This window comes from Archocentrus centrarchus, chromosome 16, assembly GCF_007364275.1.
Source record: "Archocentrus centrarchus isolate MPI-CPG fArcCen1 chromosome 16, fArcCen1, whole genome shotgun sequence".
Classification (NCBI taxonomy): domain Eukaryota; kingdom Metazoa; phylum Chordata; class Actinopteri; order Cichliformes; family Cichlidae; genus Archocentrus; species Archocentrus centrarchus.
This window is the reverse complement of record NC_044361.1, coordinates 3,675,792-3,691,853: the sequence shown is the minus strand read 5'-3', so window position 1 is coordinate 3,691,853 and position 16,062 is coordinate 3,675,792. Positions and strand designations below refer to the sequence as shown.

At 40.3% G+C, this 16,062-nt stretch overlaps 1 protein-coding gene and 1 long non-coding RNA gene across 2 annotated transcripts; one reads left to right on the top strand and one right to left on the bottom strand.

Annotated features, from left to right (window-relative positions):
- The first annotated feature begins 3,893 nt into the window (after positions 1 to 3,893).
- On the top strand, positions 3,894 to 6,581 carry LOC115793893 (uncharacterized). The gene is made up of 4 exons (XM_030749058.1): positions 3,894 to 4,736; positions 4,892 to 5,089; positions 5,582 to 5,792; positions 6,329 to 6,581. The coding sequence occupies exons 1-4, from the start codon at positions 3,977 to 3,979 to the stop codon at positions 6,579 to 6,581; spliced, it is 1,422 nt and encodes a 473-aa protein (XP_030604918.1). The 5' UTR covers positions 3,894 to 3,976.
- A 999-nt stretch (positions 6,582 to 7,580) lies between these two features.
- LOC115793772 (uncharacterized) lies at positions 7,581 to 9,084 on the bottom strand. Its single transcript, XR_004021135.1, has 3 exons — positions 8,587 to 9,084; positions 8,089 to 8,435; positions 7,581 to 7,735 (listed from the first exon to the last, which is right to left on the bottom strand). It is a non-coding gene; the product is annotated as an uncharacterized LOC115793772 (long non-coding RNA).
- Positions 9,085 to 16,062: the final 6,978 nt, after the last annotated feature.

Sequence of the window (16,062 nt, the reverse complement as noted above, 5' to 3'; positions counted from 1 at the left end):
CTGTTTTATTGTGGCTAAAGCAAAGGAACTGAAAACAGGAAAATGAAATCTGAACCCCGGCTACAATGAAAAGTGTAAATGTGTTACAGTGAGATTGTTACTGGAATCGAACAGTGCTGAGGATGTGCCGCACCTTCTTCAGAAAGGGGAATGGTTTTATTTTATTTTCCAAATATTGGTGCTGTGCAGTTGATCCAATTTTGATTTCAATTTAGTTTTTGGCTCCAAACGATCATAAAAACAGTGTAATCGACAAAATCCGATTATTATTAAAATGATTTTGTTAAATTACGCTCCGTTAGCCCTGATTTATGCTGCAGCGATGAGACTTTGCGGCCCGTTACCGGCACTTAACGCTTGTGCAGCTGCGTTAATTATCGAGCCGGAAGTCTACGCCGTAACCTGACCTGCACCTCAAAAATATCAGAAAACGTCTGTTACGTCCCTACCGATCACGGGGCAAGGGGCTGCACGGAGATGTCGCTACCAGCATGTGCTCCACGGGTGTAAGTGGCACCGGACCGGACCCGGATTCGTCACCGAAAGACCCGAAACCGATTCGACTCAGGTCCCTACCAATGTTAATACCGAACCTTTGTACAGGATCTGTCAGGCACTAAAATATGAGAGTTAATTTAGTCTAATTAACTTGGTCCTATTTCTTCCTAGTATTTTTAGTCGTGGGAACTGCAATTACCTTTCTGTTTATTTATCTACTTATTTATTATTTGTGTTTCATTTATAATGCATTTATCTCTATATTTTTATATAGTATTTAAATGTTGTTATATATTCTGTATTTTAAATTTAGTATTTATTTTTCAAGAGATTGTAGAAGTGCACTGTTTCAAGGTATTCACTGATTAAGTGCAATAAATGCCGTGTTTACAAAGTCAAAGAGTAATTGTTCTAAATAATCGTGAGTTCAATATTGACCAAAATAATCATGATTATGGTTTTTCCATTATCGAGCAGCCCTAGTAAACATATATGCACAGCACTGTGCATTTTAATCACAGTAAACAAAAAGCACATTACTGAATACATTTTGTATCTCACTGTGGTGAGGTCGTTTTTTTATTTTACTTTTTTTATTTATTTTTTTTTGGTGGTTTTTTCCATCTTGCTGCTGGAAATGTTGGGATGATGTGGAGCCTTTAGCCGTTGAGAGTTGTTGAGAGTCGTTGACCCGCCCGGTCATGAGATGAATACATGCAGATTGTGTGCAGAAGGTAAATAACAGGATATGCGGGTTTTGTTTAAGTCACAGTTAAGTGATGCTCTCTCTCTCTCTGCTGTCCCTTTGTTACGCTAACACATTTAAAGTATGAGTGCATCATCGCTATCATTTTATGATGTGTTGGTAAGAAATGTGGTTCATCCTTCTGTTAAACCCATCTCAGGTTTTCAGTCATTTACTTTTTTCTAATTGGCTTCTCAATTAAATATGTCATAATGTTGAACTATTTTTGTTATTTATAATATTTTCTTATTCTTTCGTGGAAGGGATGCATGGGATGAGCATTAAGCTTCTTATCTAATGAGAACTTTAATTCAGTGTTGGTGTTTTGACACCCAAGCGTGTCCCAAACAGTCACTGGAATATACCAAGTAAAAATAAGATGCACATATACTTGAGTAGATTCTAACTTTATCTGTCAATTATTTACATATTTCTTTTTCTACTGTAAGGGTAAAGACTTTAAGTCTGTGTGCCTCTGTGCATGTATAAACATGAAACATGCAGATCTTGATTGCTGTTCTTCAGCCTGTAGAAACCATCCTCTAGTGCCTACATATTGATTTAAACAAATCAATCATATAATGATTAGATTAGTTTATATTGCCAGTTTTTGTCAGTGATCGTGTATGAAGTTAAAGTGCATAATCAGATAACCCACTGCAGCGTAGTCATACTTGGATCCAAAGAGATTTGGGGCCTAAAAAATTCTCAAAAACAACTTTTTTGATCATAAAGATTCTCAATCCCTGATATTTAGTGTTGGACTGCAGATAAAACCGTGTGATTATAAATCCTTTGACACTGTAGATAACAAGGTTAATACAAGCTGGAGATAAAATATCTTATTTAGAAAAATATTTGAATTATTATTTACTTGGATCTCCAATTAGCTGTAAAGATTTTTTGTGGCTCAGTGTAATTTGGGTTGTTTTCTCAGGACTCTAGTTCAGCCATTCTGCAGAGGAATTCTTCATGAATGACCCTGAACTGTTGGCAAAGCCTGACATTTTGCATAAATGCATATGAGGAAGAGGGAAGACAAGAAAGAGTAAAGGGGGGGTGGGGGGTGGAGACGTAGGTGATCAAGCAGTCTGGCACAGAACAATGGAGTGACGAGCTCAAGCACACTTGATTGAACTATCAAGAGTTGTTGAGGTCTAAAAGGAGTCATTGGCACATGCAACTTGACTGACGATGTCACCTGTAGATAAACAAAAGGATATGCAGGCATTATTTAATTGACAAAGTCATATGTTAATTAAGTATCAGCAAACTGTTTAAAGGCCACAGACCAGGGTGGTCAATCTGGTTAGACTCTGTGTGTGTGCAGGCTGGAAAAGCTTCTCTCTCTACATGTTTCTGGGTTTTAAGTGGTTTTTGTAGGCTGAAGACGTTCCCAAGTTTTTCTAAAAACTTCTGCCAGGTAAGGATTAACAAGGATTATTCTTTGACACGAAGTTTAACTTTCTGTGTAGTTCCAGTTTACCTGTTGTAGCGACTCAGCTGGTTGTTTTAATGCTGTCTTTGTTAAGTTGAACGTTTAAAGTATGGATAGGTCGCTGCAGACGTGTTTTTGGAAGGAAAAATGGTTGTTGTGGATTTTTTTCTGACTGCATTAACTTTGTTATAATGTTGAACAGCTATTTTTAGCATTTTTGGAAAGAATGCATTGACCAAACATTAACTTGTTACCCAATGAGAACTTTAAAATTTCCTCTGAAGAAATTATTATATTTCCATGTAAACTGGAGGATGAAACATTTAGTGACATTTCTAGTGAATATTAACTTTACCATATAATTATTTTCACCTTGCTTTTATTCAGTCTACTCAATGATCCATCTACTTATTACAAATACACCAGCATTATTTGTAATACGTATTTTGGCACAAAAATCCTGGACAGGCTTTGTTCTGGTCTTTTTCCCTCTGTGGGTGCAGCCTTGGTAGTTTAGTTACTGCCTTTGACTGTAATAAATCCTGTTAGATGTTAATAAGAAACCATGAGCGATTGTTCTTGAATAATACCATCAGAAACCACAAGCTGCTAGGAAAATACTCCCATTTGCCTTATAATACTTCAGCTAGAGTACAGATTGAGTACTACTTCTATTACTGAGTGTTCCACAGCATTCCCTTTTGTCTATTCTAGTTATTTTGTCTAGTTATTTTGTCTATATTGTAGTTACCATAGTAATTCTGTAAGAGTGAAGCACAACTTATAATTTCAGTATAAAAGCCACCAATTATCATACTAAAGGCTTGGTTTATTTGGCTTAGGGATTAATACAATAAGGCCCTGTTCTTCACAGTTTTTAAAGAGTAGTTGAATCATATTTGTAAAAGCCTCAAACAAACTTCTCTAAATTCCCAAGGCAACCCATCAGGACCAAAGCTAAAGTTGGGATGGAGTTATTTTATATTACAGTCTTGAATAGTTGAAGGACTATAGAATAGAGACTTCCCTGAATAGTTTTGGGCAAAAATAAACTAACTTTAGAAAGAGCTTAAGTGAGGTCTGTGCTTCTTCTTCTTTTTTTTTTAGCCTTGGTGGTAAACTTGGTTATTGTTGTTCCCTTTCCAGGTGCGGCCAACCTTTCAACAAATTTTCCTTCAAGCTCTGCGTTCTCGTCATTGTCTAGAGGCAAAGCACTATTGACTGCAGAGCTGCAGCCTCTGCATTGGTTGGATCTTAAATAAGGAAGTGGGGAGCTAGTCTCAGACTTAACAGAGATGATTGAGGAGATGAGTGTGGAGATGAGTGAGATGAGTGTGGAGATGAATGAGGAGATGAGTGAGCTACCATATCTTCCACCTGAAGTTTGGCTCTTGGTGTTCAGGTACCTGAACACAAAGCAAAAGCACACAGTCCGCCTCTGCTGCAAAGGCTTCAGAGTTCTCATTGATCACCCATTCCTATGGAAGGACTACACGGTGGTGCTCACCAACCTCTTACGCTACCCATCTAACTTCTGGGACACACTACAGTACCGCAGGGTCACCCGCGCTGTAGTACAGCATCTATGGCCTAAAGATTGGCAAGTCCTCGTCAAGACCCTCCCATCGCTCACCACCATAGTCTGTGTGAAGGAACGACGGCGGTGCAACACTGTATACTTGGAAGACCTGTCTGACTTCCCGGACCTGAGGAAGCTCGGGGTACGAAATGCCACCTGGGGCGAGCCGATGCTGGTGCAGTGTAAGAATAAGCATCTAGCGGCGCAGCTGACTCACCTGAGCGTGTGCAACGTCCAGCTGTTCAACACGGCCGAGTTCATCGACTCTGTGTCGCACATGGTCAACCTGGAGTACTTGCTGTTCCACCAGCAGGATGCTATGGAGCATGGGAGGGGGAGGCCGGTGCCTTGTGACGTCTTCCACAAGCTGCTGCTGAGCTTGAAGAAGCTCAAACATTTATCCTGGGGGATGAAAGGGGAACCTACACTGCCGCTGCCCGATGACTATTTCTTCCCAGAGGACCCAGAGAAACCAGGTGAGCCTGTCTCCTGATTAAAGTTACAGCATTAAATAACACTTAAATCCTGCATCAAAACCAACATACTGTACACATACTGTATGAACTAAACTTGCCACACAGCTTCAAGGCAAAGGCTTTAACTAACCTCCTCCTCTTCTTTGGTCCTGTAGGGGCGTACGGTGGCCCAGCACTGACTACTCTGGAGCTGTCGAACTACACAGAAATGATCCTGACAGAGAACACGCTGAGGGGTCTGACTTCGCTCAAGTCGCTCTCCATCCATTACCGGTACCTGTGGGATGGTACTCAGTGCCATCTGCGGTCCTGGGTGAATCATGTGCCACAGCTGGACTCACTCACAATCATTGGTGAGCCACAACATTGTTCATGCATTTAATATTTGTATTGTGTGTGTGTGTGTGTGTGTGTGTGTGTGTGAGATGCTTATGACTAATTGTATTAACAGTAACTATGTAACTATATTGGTTTTTGCCTTTTCGACTTGCTTCATTGAAGCTGTTGTTCCTTGTGGATTATCTCCTGAATTTAAGCACACACATGTAATTTGGATTTGCTGTGTGATCCTTCAGATATTTTTCTAAAATATTCCACACACACATCCTCCTGCATGCAACACTCACTGATGCTACACACATTGTGAGTTTAAATAAAGCAGATTTTAACAACAAAATACATGTTAATCATCAGAACAAGAAGGGAGAAAAACATATTTGACCAGTTTATCCCATGCTGTCTTTTTAAAGGTCTGCACAAACCCAAAATCAAACCATGGGCTGGTGTGAGGCTCCAGGCCAAAAACTGCTTCCTGTAACTCTTCCTGGTTCTTTCTGTCGTTATAGGAGGAAATTTTCTTGGCTCTCATACGATCAATTTCCCACCGCGGATGACCAGGCTGACACTGCGAACATCCGTCTGTATGTGCCAGCTGACCTGCATTGCATCTAAACTCAAGCTAGTTGAGTACCTCGACATAGATCAGAACCGCTTAGCTGGCACTCTCTGCAAACAGCTCCCTATCCTGTTTCCTCAGCTCAAGACTCTCAGGATACGGTAAACCTGACAATTTTTTTTATTTATTATTATTATTATTATAGTTGCCATTAAAATCTGTGCTTCAAAATGGTAAAAGTGTCTGCAGATGTCTTATGTCTGACCTGTCAAGTAGCCATAGAGCAGGGCTCTTCAACTCCAGGCCTCGAGGGCCGGTGTCCTGCAGGTTTTAGATGCGTCTCTGCTTCAACACACCTGAGTCAAATATAGAAGTCATTAGCAGGACTCTGGAGAACTTGACTGCATACTGAGGAGGTAATTCAGCCATTTGATTCAGATGTGTTGGATCAGGGACACATCTAAAAGCTACAGGACACCGGCTCTCGAGGCCTGGAGTTGAAGAGCCCTGCCATAGAAGGTTGTGAAGTTTTTTGGGGGTTTTTTTTGCTTTGAAAGAGCCGTTTTTCTGTTTTAGTTTCTCAAGTGCAATGCAAAGAAAACATTTTTATTTTTCCTTCACGGGCTTCTGATTGCCCAAACTCTACCAGAGCCATCGGAAATCCAAAAACAAATGTTTCCTGTTTTGTCTCCTGCAGCTTTTGCCGTGAGGAACCAAAGAGAGAGCTGCTGTTCCTGAACGGGCTGCGACACCTGGAGCAGCTGGAGCTGATCATGGGATGCTCAAACAGTGGTCAAAATCACTGTCTCCGCAAGCCCTGGCCGAGTTCAGCTTTGCAGGGACTGATCAGAGAGCTGCAGCACCTGTCCAAGAACAGGTTCCGAATCATGACCAAGATGCAGCAAAGGGACATTCTGAAAATGTGCGACTGTGTGTGCGACGGATTCTGATTGTGTGCAGCGCTCTGGGATGGCAACATTACAGAGTCAACAATACAAAAAAAAAAAAAGTGCAATATTTGCAGCATTGGTGTCATTTAACAATCAGACTCAGGTAACTAATTCATATGGATTAGGGAAAGCATCTGTACTCTTATACTGTTAAAATGAAAGAGGTAAGAAGATGCTGCTGATTACACATGGTTAAAATGATGTGATGCACTATACTGATGTTTATTCAGTGTGCCTATTTTTGAATGATTTGCTCCAACCAGGTTATGATGAGAAAGTTTCAGGTTGTGAGTTTTGATTTTTTTTTTTTTTTTTTTTTTCTTGGTTATTTTATATTTTATTTTATTGGTAGGGGTGGGGGTGTCAAAAAGTAGTGTTCATGAAGAATTGCAACACTAATTTCTTTTAATTCTGTACTTACATTTTATTACTTCTGTAAAAAACATCAGTCACAATAAATCATAAAAAAAAAAGCTTTCAATTCATTATTGCCAGAGTATTTGTTCATCTGCATTCACACACATTTTAACTTGAGTGACATCCCATTCTTAATCCAGAGGGTTTAACATGATGTCGGCCCACCCTTTGCAGCTATAGCTTCAACTCTTCTGGGAAGGCTTTCCACAGGTTTAGGGGAATTTCAGACAGTAATGCCATGAAATCTTTGCCTGATTTTAGCTAAGCAGCTGTCACTGTCTTAGCCTTGATCAGGTTGATTTTTGTGTCTAAACCTAGGTAGACAAATGTGTTGCCTAAACCTAACCAGTGAGTGAAAGCAGGGAGAAAAAGGGTTAGAAGCACCAGCAAGAAAAACCAGCAAGTAAAAATTAAAGTGGAAAAACTGAACAGGAAACAATGTCCCATGCAACAAGTTCAACACATATTCTATATAAGAAAGAAAGAAAGGCTCTTCAGTGTGGAACTTTGCAGCATGCATACAGTCTCACAGACCCCCCCCCCCCCCGGTCTGAGCTTAGGCCAGGAAGCTGTTTGTCGGCAGAGCAGCATGAAACTTCCTCCACCGCAAGTCTCCTATTCTCTCAGAAAGTGCAAAGAAAGAAGGAGCGTCATGGTTTATTTTTCCAGGATCTTCCGAGTTTCTCTTCCACACGGTCCAGGAAAGCACTGTAAGCTTCTCTTCTTCGTCTGTGTCTCTGCGAAACGGGGAGAAAAACAGTATTCATAAAGGTGCAGCTCTGAGCCCTCTAAACTGTTACAAGATAGAAAAAAACGTTTTCTGTAAGCAGTGCTTTAATGTTGTGGTTGTTCAATCCACTATATATATACACACACACACACACATACATACAACCTATTTAATCCACCTGACTGGTAATTATGATCCCTTTATTAGATATTATGAGAAACTGTTTCAGATTAAACTAATATCCTTTGAGCCTTCCCACAGAACTGTGCAATAATTACATGATTTTGCTTTGTTTTTAAATTACAGCCCTTTGAGACAAAATTAGCTAATTTACAAAACTAAGATGTTGGATCTACGGACAGTGTAGGACGCTGATTTTGGAGGCCAGGGCAGTGGCGGGAGAAAGAGCTTTGCATCCCATTTTGGCTCTGCGGGTTTACAGGTGTCCATCCGTATCGTGGTGTCTCTGAAACCAAAGTCCATCTCAGACCGAGTGATCCGCACTACGAGAGAAATAAAATGAATCAAGTGAAGACGAGGCTGCTGACAGTGTTACAGATACATTTGTTTCAGTGTTGCTGCCTCAGTTTAGGAGTAAGCAGAAAGGAGCACAGCTACTCACAAGTGTCCAAATGCTTTAGTTTTAGTTTCAGGTTGCCGGGATCTCTCTCATATGCAGTTATTATGTCTGGAAGCTCTTCATCAAACTGAAGTGAGTGATTTCAAGTAAAAAGTACAGTAATCATGTTAATGTTTTGTGTATATCTCCCCTGTGTTTAGGCCAAACGTTGCACTCTGAAACAGCCTGTTTGTGTTCAAAGAAGGTGTGAAAGCTTTGCTGTTTTTGCAGACACTCACCGGTCTGAAGTTGTGAGGTTTCGGGTTCGTGTAAGTCCCACGGGGATATTTTCCAGCTGTGACAAACAGCAGTTCAGTCTCCAGAGCATCAGGAGGCCTGTGTGCAGTGATGAACTTTGGAGGATCTTTCCTCTCTTGACTTGCGGACAGAAAATTTGTTAGAAAATTTCCATTTCTCCTCTTTGTTTGGCTGGGCTGAGGTACAACTATCTTCAAATTTGTCTTTCTTTCTTTCTTCTGAGAAGCAGACACACAGCTGTACAGTTTCACTGAGAAATCTGGTGGCCTGACACTCTGCAGCTCACACTCCCTCTCAGTCTCTCTTAGCTTAAAGTATTTGCTTCTCGTAAAGGAGAGATCTTGACTTGCAGCAAACTGGATTTTTCTTTCCAAAGACACTGAGGGCAGCGGCTGTAACAAACCATTTGGAACCATTTGGATTTGTTGATGCCCGATGGAGGTGCTTATCTTCAAGTTCTTGTACTGGTTGTGCAGATTTCCAGAACTGACAGGCTGACTGCAGACACATAAAACAAGCTGCTTGGTAACGAGTGCCTTTAGCCTTCTTAACAAAAAGAATTAAGTGGGCTGAGCTCAGCAGGACGCTCAACAAAACAAACATCAGGAACTTGGCAACGGTGCAAACAGTGTGCCCTCTGGGTGACAGAGACCCCGGCACCCTGCAGGCAGTTTGATCCGTTTTCTTTAATGCAGTAAAACTTTTAGTTTTACATGTTTAAATACAGTATTTTAAAGTCAAAGTCACTTTATTGTCAGCTCTGCAATCTGTACAGGACATACAAAGGACTGAGATGTTGTTTCCCCCTGACCCACAGGGTGCAATTAAAGGGGACATATCATGCAAAATCCACTTTTTTAGCCCTGAAATACATTATTTTTGTGTGTACTTTGAGTGTCTAGGAGTGCAGAAAGGTATTCTCTCCCAGTGCAGCGTAGATATCTTTATTTTCTTTTTGGGTCATATTTTTCAGTCTGTTCAGTTTTCTGCTAAACTGCTAAACAAGGTCATGGACTTCCGGCTAACCAATTTCATGAATCCACCATTTTTTTCTCGCAGAGATTTTGTAATCCAAGTTCAGTTATGCCGAAGTTACAAGTAGACAAGTCAAAATGTTCGCTTGTTGGGTGTATTAACCCACGCGATTCCTTACATTAACTGCTGGTCTGATGCACCTTTCAGTATGACCTCATCCTGTAGAGTAATTTTATGTCTAAACTAGTTCATGCAGTCACATTGCAGAGGTCTAAGACTGGTTTTAACTGCTGTATTTTTGTATAAATTTAAGTTTGTACATAATTTGGACATGTAGCATTTATGTTTAAAGGACCTGTATTTTCATTTTGTTGGGGGTGGTTCAAGGAACAGTTCCATTGAGGTCCAAGAATATATGACTTTTTTTTCAAGGTCAAAGGTCAAGGTCACACAAAAAATTTAAATAATAATAATAATTAAAAAAATTCCCTAATTCAAAAATCTTTAAAATCAAAATTCATCAAACTTTGTGGAATTATTCCTTAAGGGCCCAAGAATATATGCTTTCATTTTCAAGGTCACAGGTCATGGCTACTGGTGAAATTTTAAAATGCAAATATCACAAAATGTTTCATCTATTATTGTGAAATTTAGTACTCAGATATAAACAGTTATTGCTGATAATTAATTGTCTCTTTCTATTTTCAATTTAAATACAATAATGTAAAGTGAACTATAAACCCTACACAAAAATCACACACACACAAAATAAATATATAAACTCATATTTTACAGTTTTTAAAAGCCAATAAAATTAATTTATGATACTGTTTTTGAAAGACGCATGAAAAGTGTAGCGCCAGGATCCTAACAGAAACAGATGGGTGTGATGTCTGTATGGCCACTAGATGGCGGCAGATCCTACAGCTGGCAGCAGAAAGCAGATGACGCGCACAGGTATGACGCGCACAGGTATGACACGCTTTTTCATTCTTCTAACAGAAGGAAACTTTTCATCCCTGCCATCATTTCCTGCGCTGGAGCATTAAAGAAGGTAAAATACAGGAGAGAAAGCCAGATTCAGCCCCAAGATTCAGTCTTGCAGAGCCGGAGTAATAAAGGTTTTAAACTGATGTACGGGATAAACTTAGAGGAAAAGCAGGATGTGGCCAACAGAGATGATGCATCTTCCAGATTCAAGCTGCAGTCCCTCTGTTAGAGAAAACCTGCTCTAAAGTTTACAACTGCTGCAAAGTAGATTTTTACTGACTGGACCACACAGTGAAAAGGAAGCCTGCTCTTTTTCCTTCGTTCCCTTCTTTGTTTATTAGAACAGAACCCTAGACTTCCCCAAATGACCATATCTCAGAATGTGACAACGATAGTGGATTAAATCATTTCATCCACTTTTCTCTTCTTTTGTTACAATTCTCTTGTTCTCTCTTCAGCCTCTGTAGCGAGTTAGAGGAGGCAGACAGTAAGTAGAAGCGATCCTGTTGTGTCAACACTGATCTGTATGCGGCACACTTTATCACCACAGTTGCTGCAGCAGTCACTTTGTTTGTACCGACTTGGACAGCTGCCACCAGACAGCAAAGGCAACAGGAAACCTGAGCTGAGACCAAACAGCGCCTGTGAAGGACCTGACCTCACTGACCCCCGTAAAACCGGGAGCTGCCACCTTCAGAGGCTCCCGTCGACCTCTGGCCCCTCAGTCCTGTGTCTGAAAACTCCTACCAGCGTACCCAGTGACATTTACAGCTGTCGGGCAGCTCCAAAGAAACAATTACAGGATCCTTTTGTCAGACGTGACACCCTGAGATTCTGCTGCCGACCCTTCATCTCCAGCAAACTTCAGACAACATGATGGAGCCTCACTGCCTTGCTGTTTAAACACCGAGAGAAGAAGCAGCAGAGATGAATTCACACAGAGAAGCCTGCAAATCATGGCTGTGTATTAGGAAAATACTGATGTAACATGTAGAGTTTTTCATGTTCCCATCCCGACGCCTCCATCTGTTTTTACGGTTGTTCGAGCGCTGCTGCTAAAGCAGGAATTCTGGGATTTTCTGTCATCGCTGCTCTTCCCATCAGATCAGATGTTCTTCCTTCTTTAGTTTTATCTTTGTTCACATGGAACAAGGGGGCGAGGAGTGTGTTAGTATGAAGACAAACCAAACTCAACCTTACAAATATGTGACTGGAGTGATACTTTTATTATTTTGTGGTAAAGTGCTGCAGTTTTCTGTTTAAAGTACAACTGAAAAAGAGAAATTAAAAAAAGAAAATAGCATAAATACTCAATAATCCTGTGACTACATCATTGTAACTGAAAACTAAAAAAGTGTTCTCTAAAACGTGCTTCTGCAGCACTGAGCACATTAACGTGCACATTAGCGTGCTCGTGGTCACTCTGAGGTTACACAGTAGATGAAGCACGAGAAAGCTCAAATCTCTGTATTACACATGATTTCAGAGCAGCATGCAGGTCTCTGATGTGTGCCTGCAGGTGGTTTTTCCATCCCTAAAAATTTCAGCAGCATTACAATTTATGATCTGCTCTGCTGAGCTCAGACTTTTACTTCATTTTTGTTTAAATGATTAAATACTGCACGGATATCCTGCACATAACCCAGAGATTAGAGCAGATCGGAAACGTGGATAAATGCAACAGAGGCCCAGCTCAGGTCGAATGTGGATTCTTGCAAGCTATGAATTGTGCAAGGCTGGAGTAGTAGAGTCCAAAAACAGAAACATAGAGCTTGACATTAACTTTAAAAATGGCAAACCTATCCTGTGGTGACCAAAAATATACCGACCCTGGAAAAGAATTGCAATAAAACAAAGTTTGGCTCCACAAATGAAAATATAGGAGGTGGAAATGAGTAAAATAGGTCCCCCTGAAAGTCTTATAATTTCACAAATAAAAAAAAAAAAGAAGTGCTTTTTAGATATTATTTAATGTTTTAGTACATTTAACATTTCAGACGCCCACATATCAGCACATCTGCACTGGAGGTGTATGAGGAAAAAAGAAAAATTGATCTCGACTTACAGCATGTTTGTCCGTGATGGGATTCAGGAAGTTGGTCTGCTAACCGGATCAGAGACTGCATGGATATGGTTCCCATTGTTTTTGGAAAGTGTTTCTCGGTCCACTCGGGTGGGGGTTTGTGATGGGAGGTTGGATGTTGGGGGGGGTGACACAGGACTAGTTCCTGTCATCGTGACACAGCTGCTCCAAGGTCACAGCTGTTCTTCACAAAGAAGCACGAACAGCTGATCTGTTTTTATTCATTGCTCTTCTTTATGAACTATGTTGGCAATCTGTGTATTTAATTTTTAGTAAATTCTTTTGTCTTTTTTTAAAACGCGATGCCTCTTTTCGTTTATGGCCGGCTTTATGATTTCAGTTTCAAAGGTGCCACATGAAAAGTTATTATTATATGTTCTGTTGTGATAATTAAAATGATCTGAAACTTAAAATATTAACACCCTTAAACTGGGAATTTTGACTTGTTACTCAAATTCTCAGATTCAATATATCAATATTTCATTGTAGTACCTGGAAGTAAAAGGTGATGCATTTAGAGAAGTGAATGTCAGACTTTAACTTGCACACTTTGTCCCACATATTTGTGCATTGCACCTACAGGATGGCTGATATGAATCTTTGCTTTCCCTCTGAGTGCTTCTCCCATCACGGTTCTCACCAGTTCACGAGCTAAGAATGATTATTTGAACACTGTGTTTTCCAAATCTTCTCCACAGGAGACCAACACAGGCAGCAGGGTGACCCGGGGTGACCCGGGGTGTCTTACTTAGCTGGGAATAAAAAGAATAACTCTTGTGCCATCAGCAGCTATACTCGTCTTTGTTTTGCAGCTTTTTAAAATTCTTGTGTTTTTCTACTGAAAAAACTTTTAGGTTGTGCAATCTGGTTTCCTGTCTGTGGTGAATGTTAAGGTAATTATGTCTACATCACATTTCTGAAGTGGACACTGCAGTGCAGCCGTGTCAGAATTACTGATTATAATGAGAGAAAATTGGACACAATTATCTTGTATGATTAGATGAATTTATTGGGTAATTATGGCAGTTTTTATCACTTTTTCCTCCTTAGATGTAATTTGACAGTTACAAAATTAAACATATACTGTACAAGTATGTTTGTTTGGCACTGATACAAGTTTTCCAGCCAAATCCAATCAAAATAAAAAGCATAAAATAGTAAAGGTCAGTTTAAAAGCTAAAAAGCAAAGTGAAAAAAATAAATAAATAAACTGTGACTTTAACAGTGAAAAAAAGAAAAGTAGATCTCCATACTGAGTTAAAAGCAAAGAAATGCAGCAAAGTCATGAACATCCCTGAGCTTCTGAATTCAGATTTAATTGCTGGCTGTGTGAGACGAGGAGTGAGCGGAGGGAAAGAAAGTGGAGTTTTACCTAATGGCTATTCCAGGTGCTTACCAAGTTGGTGGTGCAGTAGATTTATGAGGGAGGGCTTATATATCCTCCGCCTGCATGGGAGTCAAACAGATGAGTGTCTCAACAAGACAGTCAGGCACCTTCATGTTGCTCTGGGAGAGGAGGAGGAGGAGCAGTCCACAACCTGCACAGCTGACCCACTGCTTCTGGTTAGCTCTGCTAGTTCACTCCTTGTTAATCACAGGCCATCGTCTTACTGACGCAGTTAAACAAAAAAACAGCCCTTCTGCTGATACTTTGCAAAATCACTGATCTGAATTTTAAACATATGTGACTATAACAGTCCTGCAGATATAATTAGCCCAGTTTGAACAACATAAACTGCTTTTAGAATACAAAGTAGGAAATGATACTGATTATTATTAATATTGTTAAGAATACAACATCCAGAACAGAGGAGGGCATCACATGAAGCAGGAAACTTATAGAAAGATACTGAAAGAGAAACAAGACAAGACTGAGCTGGTCAGGAAAATATGGGGTGCATTTTCTTTCTTTGTATATATATATATTTTTTTTTGTTAGGAACTGGAACTGAGCTTTCAGGCCTGGATCAGTTTCAGGTCTTTAACAGAACAAACATCTTCTCAGCTCCTGCTGGTGAAACAGTATCTGAGGTACACAGCTGCAGTAAAGGCATGGGAATGGAAACAAGCAGTTTGGAAAAAAGATGTTAATGTGATATCTGGTTTATACAGAATCCCACTCTTTGGCTGATGGCACTTCCCTGAAAAATGGAGCATGCAGGCCATCTGTTTTAGTGGTTTAGGGTAGTGACTAATGAAATATCACTGGCTGGCCAGCAGTGAACCTCACATGATTAGCCCTTCAGTCTTTTCCCCCCTTTTAGGAAGAGAGAAAGACATTGTGCTGCAGACACTTTTACAAGCTTGATCTGACTCAGATCATGGATTTTAGCGTGCATTTGCCTTCCAATAAAAACACGAAGGGAGCCAAACCTGGCACTTGTTGAAGTTCACCTGGTGTATTTGCACATTTTTCTTTCCATAAACAAAAACATTTCCATCAGAAATTGAAATTGCTATACTTTGATGGAAAACGTAACATGCTTAGGTTTTGTGCCGTTGCTTTAATCACCAATTTGCATCTTTTGGAAATCTGATGACTTTATAGCCCTGAAAATTTAATCAGAAATCAGTAGGTCAAGTGACCCTCACCTATGGTCACGAGCTTTGGGTAGTGACCAAAAGAATGAGATCGCGAAAACAAGCAGCAGAAATGAGCTTCCTCCGAAGGGTGGCTGGCCTCTCCCTTAGAGATAGAGTGAGGAGTGCAGCCATTCGGGAAGGGCTCAGAGTAGAGCCGCTGCTCCTCCACATCGAAAGGAGTCAGTGGAGGTGGTTCGGGCATCTGACTAGGATGCCATACAATTCACACTCCTTTCTTATCCGTGTAAAGAGTTCAAAGCTCTTGTAAAGAATTCATTAACTTAATTAAATAAAATTCAGTTTTTTTTTCATGTGATGCCAAATCACCTCAAAGCACTTTATATTGTAAGGTAAAGACCCTACAATAATACAGAGAAAACCCCAACATTTAGATGACAAGCACTTGGAGAGAGTGGGAAGGAAAAACTCCCTTTTAACAGGAAGAAACCTCCCACAGAACCAGGCTCAGGGAGGGGCAGCTATCTGCCGTGACCAGTTGGGGATGAGAGGAGGGATACAGGACAAAAGACACACTGTGGAAGAGAGCCAGAGATTAATAATAACTAGTGATTAAATGCAGAGTGGAGAATAAACAGGGCGAAAAGAGGTGAGGGAAGAAGAAGCACTAAGGGAGGGTTCAGGGTCAGTTATAATGTTCCTTCTTTTTTCTGATTTGCTGTATTTGTCTGTTTTTGGTGCACTTTCTTGGCCAGGTCTCCTTTGAAAAAGAGTCTTTAACCCTCAGGGACTTCCTGGTTAAATTAAAGTTAAATAAGCCAAATAAAGAAAAACATCTGCTTAATTAAAATAATTGTTTCAGCCAGTT

Coding starts and splice junctions, on each gene's coding strand:
- LOC115793893 (XM_030749058.1), top strand. CDS start 3,977: ATGATTGAGGAGATGAGTGTGGAGATGAGTGAGATGAGTGTGGAGATG. Junction 4,737..4,891: donor AGAGGACCCAGAGAAACCAG/GTGAGCCTGTCT, acceptor TTGGTCCTGTAG/GGGCGTACGGTGGCCCAGCA. Junction 5,090..5,581: donor GGACTCACTCACAATCATTG/GTGAGCCACAAC, acceptor CTGTCGTTATAG/GAGGAAATTTTCTTGGCTCT.